The 24,467-nt window shown below is 35.0% G+C and overlaps 1 protein-coding gene across 3 annotated transcripts in view; it reads right to left on the reverse strand.

The window, feature by feature from the left end:
* Window positions 1–24,467, reverse strand: part of LOC102800563 (uncharacterized) — a 56,120-nt gene that overhangs the window by 8,867 nt on the left and 22,786 nt on the right. For all 3 annotated transcript variants that reach the window (XM_006822507.3, XM_085490464.1, XM_085490463.1), the window contains exon 3: window positions 499–3,000. In XM_006822507.3, the coding sequence (XP_006822570.3) occupies window positions 499–3,000 (2,502 nt within the window). The remainder of the gene's footprint in view (window positions 1–498; window positions 3,001–24,467) is intronic.

The raw sequence follows: 24,467 nt of genomic DNA on the forward strand, positions 1-24,467 counted from the left end.
GGGAAATGTTAATCATGCTTAATAAGATAAATAATACGGACAAAAAGAAAGATGGCTGCAAATCTGTCATCTTTTATGTAATCGAAAATTGAATTGTTAAAGAAATGTACTGCTACAAGCATAATATATGGAATCAAATTTGATATACTCAAATCACTGGTCATGTGACCAGGTAAATTGTTTCTGAATGAATTTGTAGTGTACAGTAATTGCAAGTAAATCTAGTATCAACAACAATTTATTAAATGAATTTTAAAATTACAACCATGTTCACAAAATTCATATTTCATTCAATTATTATTATTTGCTACATTAAAAATTTTTTTATTAGAAAAATTTAAAATCAAAATCACTAGATGAAAACCACACCCATGACTGATAATTGAATAACAACAGTTAAAAACCATTTTATCAGGTAACACACATCTTGCAGGCTTTTCTATGTACACCAGAGCCACAAACGTAAAAAAACAATCTCTGCAGTTGAAAATATCTTACCTCAATTGAAGCAAGTTCATCTATAATGTCATCCAGATCATGAGAATCCACGTTAGATTTTCCATTTTCATATCCCTCTAGAAAACTAGCTTTAGACATTTTGAGAGTTTCCATGTTAGTTTTTCTTGCTACTGGAGACTCTATGGTAATTTTACCGTTTGCGACTCCATTGGATTTCTTGATAGGCCCTGCGCCAAATTTGTCATGCAGCATATTAAACGAAGCAGATTTACTCAATGGTATTGTCGGTTTTAAAGTACTAGTAGTTTTCAACTTTGAATCAGAATAGCTTGCACGCATGGGTATAGTCGCTTTAGTCAATACGTCAATCCATTGCAACATTTCAGAAAACTTGAAAGCCTGCAAATACAGGCTTTTATAATGTGGGTGAGAAATTTTAAACATATTCGGCACTTTCTCTTTCTGCGATTTGGAAACTTTGCATCCAAGCAGCGGGACAATGCTTTCAACTAATTCTTCCGGTTGATGTGTTTTGAAGACGTACAGATTCCTCTGGCTAACCACACACCAGCAGTTGACCCAAGTATTCTTAGTTTTTCTTTGAAGTTCACCGGATATTCGAATATCTGAAAGTGATTTGACCGTGGTTGTATCATTACTTGCTAGCCTGTGTTGTTTGTTAACACGCAAACTACTCACTCGATCTTTGACTTTAAGTGCTCGTTGGGCAAGTTTCATTCCAAGGCTTCTTGATGGTTCAGTGGATGCTCTGTCATGTTTTCCCTTGTCTAGAAGCCCATCCACCAACGAGCATTGTGAATCCTCAACACTAACACTCCTATCATAAGAACCCACACTGTTTCTCATTGCAGTTCTATGGCCAAGACTATTGCATGACATCGGCTGTGACGACACTGACGTCAACGAACTATCAAAAATCATTCTACTTTTTTCAGTATTAAAAGTTTTCTGGTCAGACTTTTGTTCATCGTTTGTGAGATCAAAAAATGTTTTACCAGGAGTGCTATTTGCAATCCCACCTGTTATATCAGGAGATAAACATGGCAGTTGGTACTTGGCAGCAGGTAATTCCAAGTCATTGTTATTGTTGCTATAGCAGCTAAGGTTACCCAGGTAACCAGTATCATCAGAGGATGAAGAGTCGTCATCATCCATGTCGCTTGAGAAGTCGCAGTCCAACGTTGAAGCAAGTCGTATCACTCTGATCCAGTGGGACAACTCTTGTTCATTCTCAACACTGAAAACAAACTCCGCCCCTTTAGCATTCTGATGGGTCATCTTGAACTGGTATTTCCCCATTCCTGACACTGCAGTGGTTTGAGATTCAGAAAGATGAACTATCAATGGTTTTACTTCATAACCTGGCAATACAAGAACTTTTTCAGCTTTACAACTTTCAGGTGAATCAAAAAGACAGAGAAGAATATCCGCCACAATGCACCAGTATTTCCTGCCCTCTGATTGGCAGACCAACCATCCTCTCTGATCCCATTTAAGGATATCTGATGATGCCAGCGGAGATTCAAAAAATGCTGAATCCTCCGACAATTGGTCTGCCAATGCTTGCCAAATATTGCTACTTAGTGAAAGTTTTCTATTCATTCTGATCTTCTTTTTGTTACTAGACTTCTGTAAATGTGTTTTATCTTTAAGTTGTATTGTTATAAAAGACAATTCATTAGATGAAGGAATTATTGTCTTGCGATTGTTTTCTTTAATTCTTTTAGCCTGAGATAAAGTGTAATCTTTTTTCTTCTCGAGTTCAATATCACCACTGAATGAATTACTTGGCTGTCTTGTATTTCCAAATGTTTTAGAAAAATTACAATCCAATGCTAAACTACGTCGTTTGTAAGCATCGAAAAGCTCTAGCGAGCTCTTAGGACTGAACTCACTCCAGGTGGAGCTGTGCGTGCTGCTAAAACTGCCGCTACAACTAGCATCGAAGAATTCTGAATCGTCAAAAGAAAAATCACTGGAACTGATCCGAGATCCACTGCTGCGATGAGATTCCCACGATTTCTCAAGATGGAAAATCTCATCTGGTGATGTCACAATGCAATTCTGTTTTGTAAATTGTGGTAGATCTATTGCAGACTCTGTACTGACAGACTCAGTCTTTGGTTGTATAACCTCCTCTGCTACAGGCACAACCTGGTCCTTGTGTTCTTTTGTGGAAAAAACACTGCTTTCTTCGACCTTCGTGCTTTTTTCACCAACCTTTTGTGGGCCCAGCTTTGAACTTGTTAACTTCAAACACTCAGTTGTATTGCTCTCAATATCACCAGCATCACAATATCGTCTCAATTCAGCAATGAACTCTTCTTTATCTTTATCTACTGTACTGTACGTATTCTCTTGAGGATTGTCAAATTCAAGGGCTGCTATTGTACTCTGTAGTAAACTCAAGGATGAGGGTCTCCTTGCGGTCTCCTCAATAACTGCACTGTCCTTTGAAATTTCTTTTTCTTTCAAATCCTGAATATTGTCTTCATCAATGTTTGTTATTTCTTTACTCTTCTGTAAATGGAAAAAAAAGTTTTAGGAAAGAACCATTATTTTGGAGGGTAGACAGGTTATTTAAAGAAAACTTTCTTTCATAGTCTGTGTATTGTAAACTTTACAAGTCAGTATTATTTAAAATTTACTAAATCAACCAAATCATAAGATATACTAATTAACATACCAAGCAGCACAAAAATTTTAAAATCTATTAAATTTTACCAAAATATCCATGCCACCAAATCAGTGAATTTTCTATATATATTTAAACAGAAATAATTTGAGAAATATTATTACATGGATTTAACAGCAGACCATTAGTGAAACAAAGGGTACCACAGCAAAAAATACATCCAGCTGACAACTGACAGCTCAAAAAATGCCTGCACAAGGGATTTGTAAATCTATGAATGATATATAACACCAATTCGTTGAGAAACAGACTCTTGCTTAAAACCGAGAAGTAGGAATACAGACGCCCCCCCCCCCCATGCTTTTGATGACTCTCCCTGTTTTTAATTTTTATTTTATTATGTTTTCATTTTGTCTTCAATAGTATTTTGTCTCGCCATTTTGTATGTATCTGAAATTTTATTGTATTTTAAAAATCCAGATCCTGAATAGGATATGATTTCAATAAAGGCATTATTATTATTATTATTATTATTATTATTATTATTATTATTATTAATAATAATTATTATTATTATTAGTGAAGTCAATGAAATGTGTGTATATACTAACCATGAACAACTACCAGGCTTAATTTAATGGAAAAATACTTTGATCACGTGTTGTGATTGGTTGAATGAGTAAGTGATGGAGTTGAATGACCACCATTGTAGCGTTAAAGGTCACCATAGGGTGTGTCCATATAAAACACCTTACAGAAGTGAATGTAAACAATTTGAAATATTTAGCAGTGTACACATGTAGGTGACAAACCTGGAAGTCTCTAATGGGGTCAATACATCTAATATAACAAAAGGCACAAAACAATCCATCAAAAGAAGTATGCTACTAGTTTATAACTATTCAAAAGAAATGAACACAACTTTTGAATGACAAGTAAAAGACTAAATTTTTCAACCAAAGTCAACACTAGAATATAATCAATTATTCTTCATTTTTTTTGTTTTTGGATATTTTTTTGATATTTGACAGAATTAGACAATGAATCAAGTCTCCCCTGATTTTTTAAGACCCTATTGTAGTTTCACCAAGGAAAGCATATACATTTGAGACTACCATATGACAGTGGTGTTATAGAAATTAAAAATGTACTACATAGTATTATAACAATTTAGGCTTGTCTCAAATAAAAGCATTTACAATAATTCACCAAAATCACCCAATGCTGCATCCACAATACTGTTTACAAAATATAAATTTTCAAAAGAGAGATTGATGCTCGATCTTCATTCATCAATATAGAGCAAGGAATTTGCTCGCAATAAACAATTTTTTTAATTTACATTTTAAACGTTTTGTTACTTTATACAGTAAATTGTTCTGTTTACCCGGAGCAAATTGCATTTCCATAAAATCCTGAGGTCCTACCCCTAGTTTTCGAACCATGAATAAAGGCCTACACAGACACAATATTACCAGTTATAATAAACACTACAACACTATAATATAATCAACAATTATTTGATAGCATGTGTACACACACACTTGGATAGACTATTACATGTACTTGACTCTGTTCAATATATTATCAAGATAATTTCTACAACTTCAATCACTATTGACACTGAGATTATAGCTCAAAATACAGATAACACCAGGTAAACCAGTAATCACTTTGTAATCAGACTCTTTTATCTGACAGGGGATTTACAGAGGCACCATACTAATTCACAAACATAATGTTACTCTAGACTATGTTAGCTGGAATTTTCGCTGATTTGTGATGAGTTGAATGTAAAATATAGGAAAAAAGGTATTTTCGCTAACTTTAATTTCTCATTCCTTCAGTGAAAATAGCAAAAATAAAATATTTTACAGTACTACACAGTATATATGCCTACTCAAACTGGTTCATTAATGACAGAGAAGAAGCAATAATATGGACTAGACGCTGTTTATTATCTAGAAAAATCTATGAGTAATAAAATTGGTGAATCAGTCTGGAAGGCAGTGAGTGGGCCGTACAGATCAGTCTGCTCATTGAAGACACAGAATTCTGTGCCGTCTATGTATGTGTGCAGTAAATCACCAAGGCTAATAATAATACTCTAGCCACTATCATTTTGACCATCAATAAACCACCTGAGGGAGGCAGAGTTTATGACAGTGAATACAAAAAATCATAAAAGCTTTATCAGTTAGAAAATAAATGTTGTCTGTAACAATGTATATAGTCAGATAATTATGGATTGTTGGAAAAAATGTCAGTGTTGGCAAGCTCAGGTGTATTTTCAGAATTATTCAGTCCCTCCAATACATAAATAGGATAAAACTAAAAAAATATGAGCAAAAATTATGAACAAGCAGGACTGTTACACAGCATACACAAGGCATACACATGAAATATAACACCACAGCATCACAAAATTTATAGCATATGAGATGATCACAATGATGTATTTATATTAAAGTTTATTTCATCAATAGTTTATCACTCCGTCGTTTCACTTTTTCAGACTGTGGAAATATGCATGTGATAAATACGTAATCACACAATTTTTTTCTTTCAGGTTGACATCATGGTTACCACCAGAGTAGCATCAATCGCCTGTGGCCCAGATTCACATCTGCTGACGTCAACAAAAGAGGAAATATCATGGGAATATATATATATCACATTTGTTAGCTAAAATAGCATCATTTTAACACATTTTAAGTTTTTAACCTTTTCTGGAGGGACGTTTTACATTTTTGCAAAGCGGGAATGCAATTTAATAAGCATAACACAATTAAATGATCCATTAGTACAAGCTAGCAACTCCTCCCACAGGAACCCAATGATGTCAGTTCTAATTTAAAATAATGAATGGCAGACAAGTCATTATATCATCTATGGCAGGCAATACAAAAGAACTATTAGTATGAAAGTACTGAAAATAATTGAAGTTACAGTTTCGTAAAAAGCTGCATCTGCATTCGTTCCGAAATGTATCTGCAATCGCTCCAATATTTTTCCTTAAATGTGGTAAACTACATCACTAACATTGAATGCGTTCCAGGTTATTGACGTCACATTTGAACACTTTTCTTTGTTTACATAGCATATGATGAAAATAGGATCCCATCATTGAATGTAAACAATGTTTTTTACTGGAAATGTTTACTCGTTTCATTTTCTTCTACACAGACTTTACATTAGAAAATATTCTGCAACAATTTCTCATTGGCTTTTACTACTAATGCATTCAAAGATGGTACATCATATTAAATTACTATTGTATAGAATGTTGGTAGAATTAAATATAGCAATCACCCAAGGGAATTCATTATAAAAATAGTCTGTACAGACAGGTGGTTTGTATATGGAGGTCGGATTATTTTTTGTTTCCAACTCAAATATTTTGCACGATATTGGGCCAAAAAATGGTAGAGATGGTACTGTTAATTGCAACAAAAACACATTTATTTGTGTTGATAAAAATCGAAAGGAAATTAACAATTGTTTTATAAAATAGAATGCTAATTATTATTCGGTTTTTAGGCAAAGATGAATATGCAAAAATATTGCTGAAAGTGTGGTCTTTAATACACACGTTACTAACACATTATGCCTTGGATCTGCCTAAAAATGGTCACTATAGACTGGTGTATACAGTGAAACCTGTATAAACAAAAGTGACTAAGTAAACAGCCTCCAGTTGGGGTTTATAAAGCAAATCTATAGGGAATCAAAGAAAGCTTAGAAAGAACTCCCATGTGCTGAGAGTATTGGAGACACATTAAATATAATTTGAAATTACTTAGCTGAAAACTAATTATGCAAATCAGAAAATTAACATGAACAGATTTGATTGTAAAACTAATGAGATCTGCGCAATGTAACAAAAACTCTATGTACCAAGTTTAATTGAAATGTGATTAGAACCAAAAAATTATGAATTATTATGCTAATTAGGGAAATAATATGAACAGAGTTTTACCCCAAACTAATTAGGCTTGTAAATTGTCCGAGAGCATCTTTGTACTAAGTTTCATTAAAATGGAAATTAGTACTTTAGATATCAGTGTGAAAGCTTAAAATTGGTTAATTATGCAAATTGGGTAATTAATATGTACAGATTTTAACCCACAATTATCCACTCTGTCTATTGTCCTACAGCATCCATGTATAAACATTCATTGATATGTGATGATTAGTACCCGAGATATCAGTGTGAAAGTTGTAAATTGGTTAATTATGCAAATTAGGTGATTAATATGCACAAATATTTACCAAAAACTAATTGGGTCTCTGCATAATTCTAGATTCATTGAAATGTGATGATTAGTACTTTAGATATCAGTAGAAAAGCTGAAAATTAACAAGTCATTGTCAATGACACGTCCCCGTTCCGTTCATATTTGAGAGACATATACATTCAAAGCAGATCATGACCGAAATGCACCTGCATATGTACAACACATTGTGCTAAATCTGAACAAAATCCATCCATGCATGACTGAGATCCGGTTCTGGAATTGTGAAAATTGTGATTTTGATGCATTTTCGGCCTTAAAATGGCAATCATCTCGCAATTGTTAAGCAGATCATGAAACAAATGCACATATCTATTTGTGACATGATGTACCATGTGTGTGTGAAGTTTGAACTTGATCAATCCAGACATGTCTTGGATACGGATCCAGAACTGAATTCTTTAACAAAATGGCCGCCAGTCGGCCATTTCGAACTTGATCCGAAAAAAAAAAAGACGTGCATCAAGGTCCTATTATGTTTAATGTATGTACCAAATTTGAACAAAATCCATCCATGCATAACTGAGATACGGGTCCGGAATGGTGAAAATGTGCGATTTCAATGCATTTTCGGCCTTAAAGCGGCCCCCATTTGGCTATCGTTAATGAGATCATGAAACAAATGCACATACATATTTGTGACATGATGTACCTTGTGTGTGTGAAGTTTGAACTTGATCAATCCAGACATGTCTCGGATACGGATCCAGCACTGAATTCTTTAAAACAAAATGGCCGCCAGTCGGCTATTTCGAACTTGATCCGAAAAAAAAAATGACGTGCATCATGGTCCTATTATGTTTAATGTATGTACCAAATTTGAATGAAATCCGTCCATGCATAACTGAGATCCGGGTCCGGAATGGTGAAAATGTGCGATTTCAATGCATTTTCGGCCTTAAAGCGGCCGCCATTTGGCTATCGTTAATGAGATCATGAAACAAATGCACATACATATTTGTGACATGATGTACCTTGTGTGTGTGAAGTTTGAACTCGATCAATCCAAGCATGTCGCAGATACGAATCCAGAACTGAATTCTTTAAAACAAAATGGCCGCCAGTCGGCCATTTCGAACCCGATCCGAATGGGGACTAATTATGCAAATTAGGTAATTAATATGCAGAATTATTTACCCTGAAACTAATCAGGTCTCTGCATAGTCCTAAAGGATCTATGTACCAAGTTTCATTGAAATGCGATGATTAATACTTGAGATACCCGTGGAAAAGCTGAAAATTAACTAATTATGCAAATTAGGTAATTAATATACACAAATATTTATCCGAAACAATCAATCTCTGCATAGTCCTTGAGTATGTAAGTACCAAGTTTCATTGAAATGTAATGCTCACTACTTATATCAAAAGCTGAAAATTAATTAATTATGCAAATTAGGTAATTATATGTACTGATATTACCATAAAAACTATCAGGTCTGTGCAGTGTCATATGACATCTATGTACCAAGTTTCATTGAAATGTGATGATTAGTACTTGAGATATCAGTGGAAAAACCGAAAATTGACTAATCATTATGCAAATTAGGTAATTAGTATCCATGGATTATTACCAAAAACTAATCAAAACCTAGCATTAGTTCAGAGCATCTATGTACCAAGTTTCATCAAAATCCAATGAGTGGTTGTTTAGATATCAGTGGAACAGTCATGGAACCACTAAAAAATAGCTAATTATCATGCAAATTAGGTAATTAATATGCACGGATTTTTACCAAAAACTAATCAAATCTGTGCATATGTTCAGAGCATCTATGTACCAAGTTTCATCAAAATCCAATGAGTGGTTCTTTAGATATCAGTGGAACAGTCATAGAACAGCTAAAAATTAGCTAATTATCATGCAAATTAGGTAATTAACGAGCATGGATTTTTACCAAAACCTAATCAAATCTGCGCATTGGCCCAGAGCATCTATGCACCAAGTTTCATCAAAAACCGATGTATGGTTCTTGAAATAGCAGTGGTACAGTCGGACACACATACATACATACACACATACACACATACACACACACACACACACACATACAGACACACTAACTGCAAAGACTCCCATTTTGTGCTTCGCACATGGGAGTCAAAAACAACTGGAAATAGTTTAGACAGATTTTACCTTATTGGTATTTCAGTAGCAATGATGCAATGATTACAAGGCGAAGGTCATTCTTGTATTTCTAACATTAATTCTTTAAATAGTTCTTGGAATTTTTAATGTCAATTTGACCACAAGAGGGCGCTATGCATAATGATAGAGGGCGTTGTGATCATTACCATAGTAATCTTGTTTGGGGAAGGGCATTGAAAAAAATATCTTTGATGTTGTTTTTGTTATGCTATCTGTAGAATTTGGAGTTAAATTGGCATTGGTTATACAAGAGTCAATAATTACATCATCAAAAACAAACATCATTCTCAAAAACAAACATTCTCCCCTTTCTACCAGTCACAGATGATTAATGAATCACACACCTTTTAACAATTAAACTGCCATTCTTAAAATAAACCTGCATAATTTTATCCATATTTTTTTTCAAAAAAATTATCAAGACCTGTAGCAAATGGGAAAATATGTTCATTTGGTCTTAAATTGACGGAGAATTTATCAAAATATATGGAAATATGAGCAAAATTATGGAACTTGGAACGTTGAAACATTACATTTCAAATTTTAAAAGAAGTAAACCAATGAGATACCATACAATTATATCAAGACTATGATTTCCAAAATTAGTCACAGGCACTATACTACTAGTTTAGATGTACGTGACAGTGTAGCCATTTTTATATCAGATCAGCATATACAATACAACCGTACCCAGGTGAATGCAGACAGACAGACATAATTAAGCAATGTTCTTTCTAAAATGACATTGATAAGTAGATGAAAAGTGAGAGAAAAAGGTCCAACAAATAAATCATGAACACTGAATACAAATCAGGGTTATCCAAACATGTTTTCATGAGAACAATGACTGCGAATCCCCTAAACTTAAACTCAATTTTACAGACAATTTTGAATTCCAAAATTGGTAATTCTGCATACAATTGGGGTTCATAATTTTAAAATTTGTTCAGATACACCATCCTTTTTCCGGAATTTGAAATCTAGCTAAGTTTCTGTCCCCAAAATTTCCCCACAATCATTTTTAATAGAATGTAAATCTGCACAAGAGGTTAGCTGACAAAAAACATTTATAATTATTTTTGCAATATTCTTTTGTGAAAGTCAAAAAAACAAAGTGAACAGACGAAAACATTCTGTCACGCGATAACAATTTAAGCCCATTGCAATGACTATAGATAACATACCTATGTTGTTGCGTAGAGTACGTGACAACATCTTGAGATCCGCTAACAACCACATAGCTCATGACATGGTACAGTTGAATTCTAATATAGCCGTACTAGCAGCTATCAATTTGTCACGCTTAATAAAATATTATAATCAACCCAATTACAGTCGTATGCATGTGCAATAAATTATGATTAATAATTCAGAATATTAATGAAAAATAATAAATGATTAAAATATTGCCACTTGGGGTGTTTTATATGAAGTGGAAACAATTCCATATGTGAAATGAATGGTTTAGGGATTTTAATATTGATGATATAGTAATAATAAATTAATAAAATGTGCAGCAGAATATTTTAACTTTAAACGAAGTGGAAACAATTTGTTGAAAAGTGATAGCAGAAAAAAGGAAATTAACAGAAGTTGAAAAGTTAAATTAGACTGTCATAGTTGCATCTAATGGGTCCCATGGGACGTAAACAACACATGTAAAATACATAGTATAAATAATTTAATTATATTAATTTTAGTAAATTGAATGATCAAATTTATTATTCAAGTTTTTCACCACTTCATATTTATTATAAAACTCCCTAAATGTAATTTATACAAATAACAATATATGACTTTTTCATCCCATGTCACAAAACTTAAATATTCACCTTTTCATCACCAGTTCCCTCTCTTCATAACAAACTTACAAAATAGTCCAGTTTATAGTCTGCACTTTCCTTCAGAATATTGGGACAAAAAAAGCTGAATTTTTTGAGTAAAAACTGAAAATTGACTTAAATTTTGTCTTTTGGCTCCACAATTAGGGTTCATTTCTAGAAATATTGAAGAACATATAGGAAAAAAGTGCAAAAAAATTTGGGCAAGTAAGCCTGGTTGTTAAAAGGTTAAATATAAAACTGATTACATCACAAATTTTAATTATTAATCATGTTTATTTATATATTACATATTACAAATGTGATTAATTTTCAACACACCAAAACCAACAATACTTGAGTCACAATTTTTTTTCCAATTTTTCAACTATGAATTCTAAAATATTTTTTAACACACTGTTGTCAGTAGAATTTTCATACAAATAAAGGAAAAACTATGAGTACACAGGTAAGAACATTCAGTAGTTATTTGGATTACTGTAAAAGGATTAATTATTCACTGGGTTTTAATTTTGCATATTTTGCTGACTGGAAAATGCACTAAATTAAAACCCAGTGAATATTTAAAATTTTGCATAAAACACATTTTTAAATGATAAAACTGTGAATTTAAAACCGACTGAATATGCCTGAAATGGTAAATCAGCGAAATTTAAACCCAGTGAAAATTAGTCATTTTACAGTATATGGAAAAATATAAAGTTGTCGGGTGCTAGCAACCTTGCAATGCTGCTCAGGCAAACATTGAAACAAAGCAGCTGTTGAGTTTGAATTATAGATATACTTGCAAATAATGATATCACACAGTTCATGTGTGTGTTCATTATATTGGATTATATACAACTATGTTTAAAAAAAAATGATTAAAATAATTATGACTTTGTTAGCAATCCAGGTAGTGAAAACACAACGAGTAGACTTTAATAGAATTCAAGTTTTTGAAATTCATCATATTTATGGTGATCTGTTTCAATAAATTACTCTAAAAAAACTGCTGGTCAAACCAGAACCCCTCCATAGTTACACATACTGTGAAGCATTTATAAAATTGATATCATTTACGAAGTAGAGGAGGGGGCACTAGCCTCCCCATTAACATTTTTCCAGATTTGAAAACTATTTGGTAGAAGGGTATCAAAATAGCAACAAAATTATATTAAGTGGTTATCAAAAGATTATCACAAATCACATCCATGAATAAAGTAAGATGATTGTACTGACCACAATGCACAGCAGTGGCTTGCACACAAATATATGTTGTATGAATGTGTTTTTTTACGGAACAGTAAATTCTTCTTGATGCTGGATTTATAATTCCAACATGGCTGGACCATTTCCACCAATCAAATTGCAGGATGTTGTTGCTATAATCAACATATAGATTGGGAGAATTTGGAATGACGAACATCGTCATTGGAATGAACTTTGGAATGAATAGAACTGCCTAGAACTTTATTTTATTGTTTGATTTTATGTGAAAACTGTCTACTGATTTTCATTAAAATGCATTACAATTCCCTACTAGCTGCAATAGAATATAATAGAATAGAATAGAATAGAATAGAATAGAATAGAATAGAATAGAATAGAATAGAATAGAATAGAATAGAATAGAATAGAATAGAATATTTGACTCGAAATAATGCATGAAATTACAAAATTTATAGCCAAAAAATGAACAAAAAAAACAAACACGGTCAAAGATAACTATATTAAATGAAACAAGAAAACAAACGTGATGTGTAATAGGGACTATAAAAACTATTAAATCATCTAGATTGAATATATTTTCCCTGAAATAATCATTGTAAATTACATTCTATTCTACATGGCAACACCATCTAGTAGGTTGCACTGCCCTAGCTGTTACACTATACGTTGGACCACCAGACAGCTCAATGGAACAAAGATCAATTCTTTTTAAATGCTACCATAGGCAAATACAAATACATAGCATACAGTGTTTACATTTGTGTTCCAGTTTGTAAGATAATGTTACCTGTTATCCACAGCTATATTGAAGTAAATTAGATCTAGTCCAGAAAGCATCATTCTTGTAATTTTAATACAACTTACCTAAGCATGCGTACTATCAGTGTTTTAAGGGGTGAACAATAATATATATTGGGGAGGGCTTAAAATTTAAGATGCGGTGTGTGTGGTAAACAAATGTTTTGCTTATGATAATGTGATGTTTTTTTTATAAATGTTCACTGCATGTGGCTAGATTTATTTTCTTTCTGGAAAGTCACTTGTTCTCTGAAATATTCCAAGCCACCCACCCCCAATTTTTAATGGTCCTCCCCTGACTATTTTTAAACTAGATAATACCAGATAATACTCCATGAGTCATGGAGTGCGTAGGAGTGTAGGGGTCAGAAAAGTAACGACAAAGTTCTCAGAAGAATCAATAACACATTGTTAGATGTAGTTGTTAGGTAACTATTATAGTTAATATTGGAATTAACAGAATTAAAATAATGGTCGTTCATACAATGTACCAGGCAAAGAAAAGAAGTCCCGTTACTGAACCCTTAAATTTCAGCATAGCAATAGACAAGTTAATGACATTTATCTTATCATCAATCTGTTTCCGCATGAGAACAGGGGTTTATTTCGAAAGGGGAGGATCCAGTTAGTATGCATGCTAGTGACCTGGGAACGGGCACACTGATTACCTCAGACTGATGAATGAAATTTGAGAGAGAGGAGAAAGGGGAGGATCCAGTTAGTATGCATGCTAGTGACCTGGAACAGGCACACTGTGATTACCTCAGACTGATGAATGAAATTTGAGAGAGAGGAGAAAGGGGAGGATCCAGTTAGTATGCATGCTAGTGACCTGGGAACGGGCACACTGTGATTACCTCAGACTGATGAATGAAATTTGAGAGAGAGGAGAAAGGGGAGGATCCAGTTAGTATGCATGCTAGTGACCTGGGAACGGGCACACTGTGATTACCTCAGACTGATGAATGAAATTTGAGAGAGAGGAGAAAGGGGAGGATCCAGTTAGTATGCATGCTAGTGACCTGGGACAGGCACACTGTGATTACCTCAGACTGATGAATGAAATTTGAGAGAGAGGAGAAAGGGGAGGATCCAGTTAGTATGCATGCTAGTGACCTGGGACAGGCACACTGTGATTACCTCAGACTGATGAATGAAATTTGAGAGAGAGAGGAGAAAGGGGAGGATCCAGTTAGTATGCATGCTAGTGACCTGGGACAGGCACACTGTGATTACCTCAGACTGATGAATGAAATTTGAGAGAGAGGAGAAAGGGGAGGATCCAGTTAGTATGCATGCTAGTGACCTGGAAACGGGCACACTGTGATTACCTCAGACCGATGAATGAAATTTGAAAGAGAGGAGAAAGGGGAGGATCCAGTTAGTATGCATGCTAGTGACCTGGGACGGGCACACTGTGATTACCTCAGACTGATGAATGCAATTTGAGAGAGAGGAGAAAGGGGAGGATCCAGTTAGTATGCATGCTAGTGACCTGGGAACGGGCACACTGTGATTACCTCAGACTGATGAATGAAATTTGAGAGAGAGGAGAAAGGGGAGGATCCAGTTAGTATGCATGCTAGTGACCTGGGAACGGGCACACTGTGATTACCTCAGACTGATGAATGAAATTTGAGAGAGAGGAGAAAGGGGAGGATCCAGTTAGTATGCATGCTAGTGACCTGGGACAGGCACACTGTGATTACCTCAGACTGATGAATGAAATTTGAGAGAGAGGAGAAAGGGGAGGATCCAGTTAGTATGCATGCTAGTGACCTGGGAACGGGCACACTGTGATTACCTCAGACTGATGAATGAAATTTGAGAGAGAGAGGAGAAAGGGGAGGATCCAGTTAGTATGCATGCTAGTGACCTGGGACGGGCACACTGTGATTACCTCAGACTGATGAATGAAATTTGAGAGAGAGGAGAAAGGGGAGGATCCAGTTAGTATGCATGCTAGTGACCTGGGAACGGGCACACTGTGATTACCTCAGACTGATGAATGAAATTTGAGAGAGAGGAGAAAGGGGAGGATCCAGTTAGTATGCATGCTAGTGACCTGGGAGCGGGCACACTGTGATTACCTCAGACTGATGAATGAAATTTGAGAGAGAGGAGAAAGGGGAGGATCCAGTTAGTATGCATGCTAGTGACCTGGGACGGGCACACTGTGATTACCTCAGACTGATGAATGAAATTTGAGAGAGAGGAGAAAGGGGAGGATCCAGTTAGTATGCATGCTAGTGACCTGGGAACGGGCACACTGTGATTACCTCAGACTGATGAATGAAATTTGAGAGAGAGAGGAGAAAGGGGAGGATCCAGTTAGTATGCATGCTAGTGACCTGGGACGGGCACACTGTGATTACCTCAGACTGATGAATGAAATTTGAGAGAGAGGAGAAAGGGGAGGATCCAGTTAGTATGCATGCTAGTGACCTGGGAACGGGCACACTGTGATTACCTCAGACTGATGAATGAAATTTGAGAGAGAGGAGAAAGGGGAGGATCCAGTTAGTATGCATGCTAGTGACCTGGGACAGGCACACTGTGATTACCTCAGACTGATGAATGAAATTTGAGAGAGAGGAGAAAGGGGAGAATCCAGTTAGTATGCATGCTAGTGACCTGGGAACGGGCACACTGTGATTACCTCAGACTGATGAATGAAATTTGAGAGAGAGGAGAAAGGGGAGGATCCAGTTAGTATGCGAGCTAGTGACCTGGGATGGGCACACTGATTACCTCAGACTGATGAATGAAATTTGAGAGAGAGGAGAAAGGGGAGGATCCAGTTAGTATGCATGCTAGTGACCTGGGAACGGGCACACTGTGATTACCTCAGACTGATGAATGAAATTTGAGAGAGAGGAGAAAGGGGAGGATCCAGTTAGTATGCATGCTAGTGACCTGGGATGGGCACACTGATTACCTCAGACTGATGAATGAAATTTGAGAGAGAGGAGAAAGGGGAGGATCCAGTTAGTATGCATGCTAGTGACCTGGGATGGGCACACTGATTACCTCAGACTGATGAATGAAATTTGAGAGAGAGGAGAAAGGGGAGGATCCAGTTAGTATGCATGCTAGTGACCTGGGAACAGGCACACTGTGATTACCTCAGACCGATGAATGAAATTTGAGAGAGAGGAGAAAGGGGAGGATCCAGTTAGTATGCATGCTAGTGACCTGGGACAGGCACACTGTGATTACCTCAGACTGATGAATGAAATTTGAGAGAGAGGAGAAAGGGGAGGATCCAGTTAGTATGCATGCTAGTGACCTGGGAACGGGCACACTGTGATTACCTCAGACTGATGAATGAAATTTGAGAGGGAGGAGAAAGGGGAGGATCCAGTTAGTATGCATGCTAGTGACCTGGGACGGGCACACTGTGATTACCTCAGACTGATGAATGAAATTTGAGAGAGAGGAGAAAGGGGAGGATCCAGTTAGTATGCATGCTAGTGACCTGGGAACGGGCACACTGTGATTACCTCAGACTGATAAATGAAATTTGAGAGAGAGGAGAAAGGGGAGGATCCAGCTAGTATGCATGCTAGTGACCTGGGACGGGCACACTGTGATTACCTCAGACTGATGAATGGAATATATCCCGTACAATGAATGTGTCAACTTTGCATAACAGTTATTACTAGTAATTGTCTGTACGTAAATAACAGCTGTGATTCTATGGTCAGAAACACAAGACATATGAAGATGGTCCCGTGTATAATATAAGCAATTTTTGGCATACATGTGCTTCAATTGGAGATGCGCTTCTAATATTTTAGCAAATTCAGTACTCACCAATGCACTGTACAAAACCATTTGCTCCACTGAAAATGCATGTGATTATAAGTACTCTAAACTGTAATGTGTTAAATCTATTAGGTATTTACGTCTACATAAAGCTGTCAATAATTTATTACAATCAATAAATCAATTACGTATATCATGATTCCTACCAAAACAAACAATTTGTAAGTTTTATAGTCCTCTACTGGAGATGCACTTCAAGAAATAGAGTGTATGTACCCATAGGGGTAACCCAGGGATTTTCATGAGTTTGACAGAGAAAGGTATCTATTGAAGGTCATCCCACATTCAAATTTCGTGTAAATAATGCATTTTACATGCATTGTATATGTGCGCTGTGGGTCCCATATCGAACATGACAGTGCGCAATGACCACTGCCATAAAATTTAAGCAACTGCAACTTTAATACAAGCACCTACTTATAACTATATAACCTTTTAAGACCCCAATTTTTAAGGAAGATGTACAACTTCCTTTCCATGTGAATGCCCATGACAGGTGCAACAGTTTTTTTTTTTATGTCCTGTAGACTTCCTGACATCAATATTCATAGCAGTGTTTGCTATAAATCTTGTTTTATCTGGTTCACCCAGTGTGCAACCCAAGATAAGAACACATAATAACCGCAGTATACAATTGAGAACAATGAGAGATGCACGCATGGTTCTAAATTCATGATATTAATACCATGGGTGCATGTACATTATCTAGAAATTCATCTAGAGTTATGTTAGTGCCTGAACCAGTTTTTTGCCTAAATTTGCATCCCAGTGATGCAGAGACTCGATTAAACTTTGCATTTTGTTTAATGTTATGGAATTTATATTTATTTATGTAGCAAATTTGCTTACGTAAATTACGTCTATGGTCAAAATAAGTCAACATAAAATAGAAGGGATTTAATAGAGTCAATATAGTACACCTGATTCAAAGATTTGAAATGAATTCGTAACATTTCTCAGTGCAAAATTTACTTAGAGATATCTTTCATGAGTCAGTTGCCAGGATGATGCAACAACTCTATAGTTGTCAATACTGTCTAAAATTGGACAAAGGCCAGAGCTGAAAGATTTTGCAGGTGTTAGGCTATAAATAACAATTGGAATACAGTGAATATATCTGGAGTTTGGTTTAGGGGTTCAAACTCTGCAGATTGAACACTTGTGACATTTTTAGAGGTCCCTCACTTCTGAGTTGTTGAACATTTGCGTCATTTTGAGATGTTCCTCAATACCAAGTTGTTGAACATATGTGAAATTTTGAGATGTCCCTCAATACCAAGTTGTTGAACATTTGCGACATTTTGAGATGTCCCTCCAATATGGTATTGTTGAATATTAAATTGTGACATTTTGAGATGTCCCTCAATACCAAGTTGTAGAACATTTGTGACATTTTGAGATGTCCCTCCAATACTGAGTTGTTGAACATTTAATTGTAACATTTTGAAATGTCCCTCAATACCAGATTGTTGAATATTTGTGAAATGTTGAGATGTCCCTCCAATAATGAGTTGTTGAACATTTAATTGTAACATTTTGAGATGTCCCTCAATCCAAGTTGTTGAAAATTTGTGAAATTTTAAGATGTCCCTCAATACTGAGTTGTTGGACATTTATGACATTTTGATATGTCCCTCAATACTGAGTTGTTGAACATTTAACTGTGACATTTTGAGATGTCCCTCAATACTGAGTTGTTGAATATTGAATTGTGACATTTTGAGATGTCCCTCAATACTGAGTTGTTGAATATTGAATTGTGACATTTTGAGATGTCCCTCAATGCTAAGTTGTTTTCAAGTAACCCTGTTATATGGTTCAGTTACACCTAAGAGTGCAAATACACTAATAGAGAGTATCAGATGTATCAGTTTATTTATACATGCACTTGAACCTACCAACTACACCATATACCTTAGCACAAGTATATCAGCTCAAAGAATTTTTACTAATTAACATAATTAGTCATGAAAGAGAACCATACTCTACATGACCTCTGTTTCAACCCTATGTCATTATTTCCATCACATATACACACACACCCCACTCCCATTGCCACCCCACTCCAACCCACCCAGATGGCACCTGTGAGCTGCTTTTGTTTTAAGCTTTATCTTCACAAAAATGTCTCTGCGACCACATTACAATGTGAAATTGGACAACCTGAGAAATGCATATTTTGTAATCAAAGTTATTTTAAAAATCACAACATTCCTTAGTAACAAAGAGAACACATACTGTCCTGTCACAAGGAATGTTGAACATTTTTTCTGTTGTCAAATCTACAAAAGGAAAAGAAAATCTCTAAAGGCGCTTAGGAGTAAAACATTTACAGTAATGTTGTGATCTTGGAAGATTAAAAAAAATGTCAAACTTTCTTAATTGAAAAACATTCATCTACATAAAACAGGGAGTCAAACGTGCATGCAAGACAAACACAATGTACCATCCATCAAGAAATTGGCCATTATAGATGTTAGATTTAAGCAATTTGTGAGTATGACCAGAGGTACATTACTTGGGGTTTGCAACTAAGGTGACATGATACCAAGATCCCGTTTCAATCTCGCTCTCGCATAAGCGTTCCAACTCAGAAAAATTCGAATGCGCATGCCCGAGGTAACTAGGATACTGGGATGTCCAGGTGGATCAAAATAGCTGCTCATGATATGACGGATTACGATAACTATATTTTCTTTACATTTTCGATGTATTACATTTTTTCACTATGAATGTAGTACCGTAAAATCTGTATTAGAAGCCGCATCCCTAATAGAAGTCGCACCCATTCTTTTTGAATAATTTAGAATAAAAAATTCATCATTTCTCATATGTGTACATGCTCTAATAGAAGCCGCATCCCCTCTGTTGCATTGTACCATTTTAATAGAAGCCGCGGCTTCTAATACAGATTTTACAGTAATACATGTTTTATTATTTTATTACAAACCGCCTATCTCATGTCAGAAGGTCGTAGCACTAGTCTCGCTATCTACGAGATGAGACTTGAATGGGATCTTGACATGATATCACCATACAGTACTATGCGCATTGCAAACCCCAAGTAATGTACGTCTGGTATGACTGAGTTTAAGGTAAAAAAAAGATGTAGGCCATTATAGACTGATGAAGTTAGATTTAAGTAATTCGTGAGTATGACAGAGTTTACGGTGAAAAAAGATTTACTGTGTGGTTCAATACCATACACTTCAAATAAAAGGTAATTTTTTTCCCCTTCATTAGACATCATTTCCTTTGTGGTAGATGTTTACATTAATGTGTTTCCAATTTGGGCTAAATTTGAGATTCAAGTCATATTGAAATCTTGTACGATTTTGCTTTTTTTCATGGTTGGTCAAAACAAGTTTAGGGTATAGCCAATAAATTCGAGGTGGAGTAAGGTAAAGCACACATATATTTTTTATTTGACCTAATGGCAAATTGTCAGATTTAAGATATAATTGAAATTTGGAAAATAAAAAAAATATATACTTCAGTGTTATCTCCAAGATTGTGTCAGCAAGGAGGCAATAAAAAGGAAATACATGTGACAATACTTGTGGTAAGCGACATATGCATTAACCCTTCACAGGATGACAGGGTTCATTACATAAAATTGTACTAATTTCCTAATTTTTACATCAGTTTATGTGAGCACTCAAAAATTGTAATGAGGCAATGTGCCCGGGTTGAGGGAGAACACTACTTTGTTTCCTTAATGGATGGGAAATGATATCATCAGTGTAATGACCAGAGTGTGAAATGTTAACATCCAACCAATCACCAGGGCCATTTTGATGCCAAAATTAAGTGAGGTCACTTGTCATATGTAAATCACATCTGAACTGCATGCACAGAACTGGTCACAGCGAGCAAGTTTTTTTTTTCATTTTTCCCACAACCGTTCACTCAGTCCCTAAGAATTTTGAATGGTATAACCCTTATATGTGAACTGTTCCAATCGTAAATAAATGCCCCTGGCATAGAGCAAATATATTAACTCACCCAAATGACTGCAAGTTTTTTAGATAAAGAAATCACTTGACTGTCAATATTTGAAAAGTTACTGGTACATATCATTAACTGTTTGTTGTCACTCACCCTCTGATTTCAGTCGCCAACTATGCGAACACCTGTCAACACACAAGGCTTTTTGCTTTTGTTGCAGAGTTTTAACATTGTATTCCATGCACTTTAATAGATGCAGTTATTTATTCAAGATCAGTGTAAGTTGAGTTTGTTCCCTTGGGACAACAGACTATAATGATCTAAAGAAAAACATTTTGACCTAGGAGAATTTGTAGGACTAACAATCTGTCCAGAAGTCTCAGGTGCAGTATTTATGTGTACATGAAAACACAATGCAAGATTCAGGTCAGATTTTGACCAGACCATTAATTCTACAGGTGTTTCCTTGGATGGTGGCTGGGCACTACATGGCTCAAAACAAAAACATACACCTTTTGAACGCCATTTTTTCACCAATTATTGGGGCCACATTTTGCATGTTTTTATTTTTTTTCTCCAATTTGTTAATTTTGGACAAAATGGGCATAATTTCCCATTCGCTATACAGGTCTTGATCAACATTTTTTTGTTAACCTTTTCACCACCAGTTCCCACTTTTCATCACAAATTAACAAAGTAGTCCCGTTTATAGTCTGCACTTTCCTTTGAAAGATTGAGACAAAAATAACCAAATTGTTTGAGTAAAAACTGAAAGTTTACCCAAAGTTTGTCTGTTGGCTCCAAAATAAAGGTTAATTTTTTAAAAAATGTTGAAAAATAGAAGAAAAAAATACATCTCAGATACCTGCAAAATAGGTCTCACCTCAAATCTAACAGATAATACATGTATGATGGTTCAAATCCAAAGCTAATTTGTATTGTGAAATCAGTACAAGAATCAAGATTTGGTTGTTGATGAAACAGACTTGCAAGAGAGAAACAGAAGCAATTCAAATACTGTAAAATACTTTATTTTAGCTGTAATTAATTACCGCTGAAAACACTTTCAAGATGTTTTGCATGAAATGTAGTTTCAATGATCTTTGACGAGTTGAATGTAAAATATAGGAAAAAGGTATATTTTCATTGAATCTTTCCTTCAGCGAAAATTAATTCCAAGCGAAAATAAAGTATTTTACAATAGTAAGAAGTAATGTCAGTAGCTGGAAGTAATCACAAGTTCAATCATAATTTATGTAGTGCAGTTGCCCCTGAATTGAATTGATGCCAGATGTGCCAGAAGCCAGGAAGTAGTCTATTCTTGTCATCACACACCACCTACACTTTTCTTAGTACTATGAGTGAAAGATTGTAATAGCCACCCACTCTTAAAAGAATATTATTATCTGCTGCCGGGAGATTTTAAGAAGATTATATTTGAGGGGGTGAATACTTTGTCAGTGAGAAAAAAAGTGATAAAAATGTTGCCCTGTAAAAAATTTGTGGAAAATTTGTTTTTCAGTTCTACAAAATCTTAAAAATCCAGAAATAATGGTAAAATTAAAAATCAACAGTGGGCAGTAATAACTGTATTGTTTTACCAATACCTGCTTTCCCAGTGGGCTCTAGCAATACCCCGGTACAAATCTTAAAAATCCAGAAATAATATTATGGTAAAATTAAAAATCAACAGTGGGCAGTAATTACTGTATTGTTTTACCAATACCTGCTTTCCCAGTGGGCTCTAACAATACAAATCTTAAAAATTCAGAAATAATGGTAAAATTAAAAATCAACAGTGGGCAGTAATTACTGTACTGTTTTACCAATACCTGCTTTCCCAGTGGGCTCTAACAATACAAATCTTAAAAATTCAGAAATAATGGTAAAATTAAAAATCAACATTGGGCAGTAATTACTGTATTGTTTTACCAATTAATACCTGCTTTTCCAGTGGGCTCTAACAATACAAATCTTAAAAATCCAGAAATAATATTATGGTAAAATTAAAAATCAACAGTGGGCAGTAATTACTGTATTGTTTTACCAATACCTGCTTTCCCAGTGGGCTCTAGAAAAAAAAAATCTTAAAAATCCAGAAATAATGGTAAAAGTAAAAATCAACAGTGGGCAGTAATTACTGTATTGTTTTACCAATACCTGCTTTCCCAGTGGGCTCTAGAAAAAAAAAATCTTAAAAATCCAGAAATAATGGTAAAATTAAAAATCAACAGTGGGCAGTAATTACTGTATTGTTTTACCAATACCTGCTTTCCCAGTGGGCTCTAGCAATACAAAATCTTAAAAATCCAGAAATAATGGTAAAATTAAAAATCAACAGTGTGCAGTAATTACTGTATTGTTTTACCAATACCTGCTTTCCCAGTGGGCTCTAAGAGTACAAATTTTAAAAATCCAGAAATAATGGTAAAATTAAAAATCAACAGTGGGCAGTAATTACTGTATTGTTTTACCAATACCTGCTTTCCCAGTGGGCTCTAGCAATACAAATCTTAAAAATCCAGAAATAATGGTAAAATTAAAAATCAACAGTGGACAGTAATTACTGTACTGTTTTACCAATACCTGCTTTCCCAGTGGGCTCTAAATACAAATTTTAAAAATCCAGAAATAATGGTAAAATTAAAAATCAACAGTGGGCAGTAATTACTGTATTGTTTTACCAATACCTGCTTTCCCAGTGGGCTCTAACAATACAAATCTTAAAAATCCAGAAATAATATTATGGTAAAATTAAAAATCAACAGTGGGCAGTAATTACTGTATTGTTTTACCAATACCTGCTTTCCCAGTGGGCTCTAGCAATACAAAATCTTAAAAATCCAGAAATAATGGTAAAATTAAAAATCAACAGTGTGCAGTAATTACTGTATTGTTTTACCAATACCTGCTTTCCCAGTGGGCTCTAGCAATACAAAATCTTAAAAATCCAGAAATAATGGTAAAATTAAAAATCAACAGTGGGCAGTAATTACTGTATTGTTTTACCAATACCTGCTTTCCCAGTGGGCTCTAGCAATACAAAATCTTAAAAATCCAGAAATAATGGTAAAATTAAAAATCAACAGTGTGCAGTAATTACTGTATTGTTTTACCAATACCTGCTTTCCCAGTGGGCTCTAAGAGTACAAATTTTAAAAATCCAGAAATAATGGTAAAATTAAAAATCAACAGTGGGCAGTAATTACTGTACTGTTTTACCAATACCTGCATTCCCAGTGGGCTCTAGCAATACAAAATCTTAAAAATTCAGAAATAAT

This window comes from Saccoglossus kowalevskii, chromosome 15 (genome assembly GCF_978046115.1).
Source record: "Saccoglossus kowalevskii chromosome 15, keSacKowa6.1, whole genome shotgun sequence".
Classification (NCBI taxonomy): domain Eukaryota; kingdom Metazoa; phylum Hemichordata; class Enteropneusta; family Harrimaniidae; genus Saccoglossus; species Saccoglossus kowalevskii.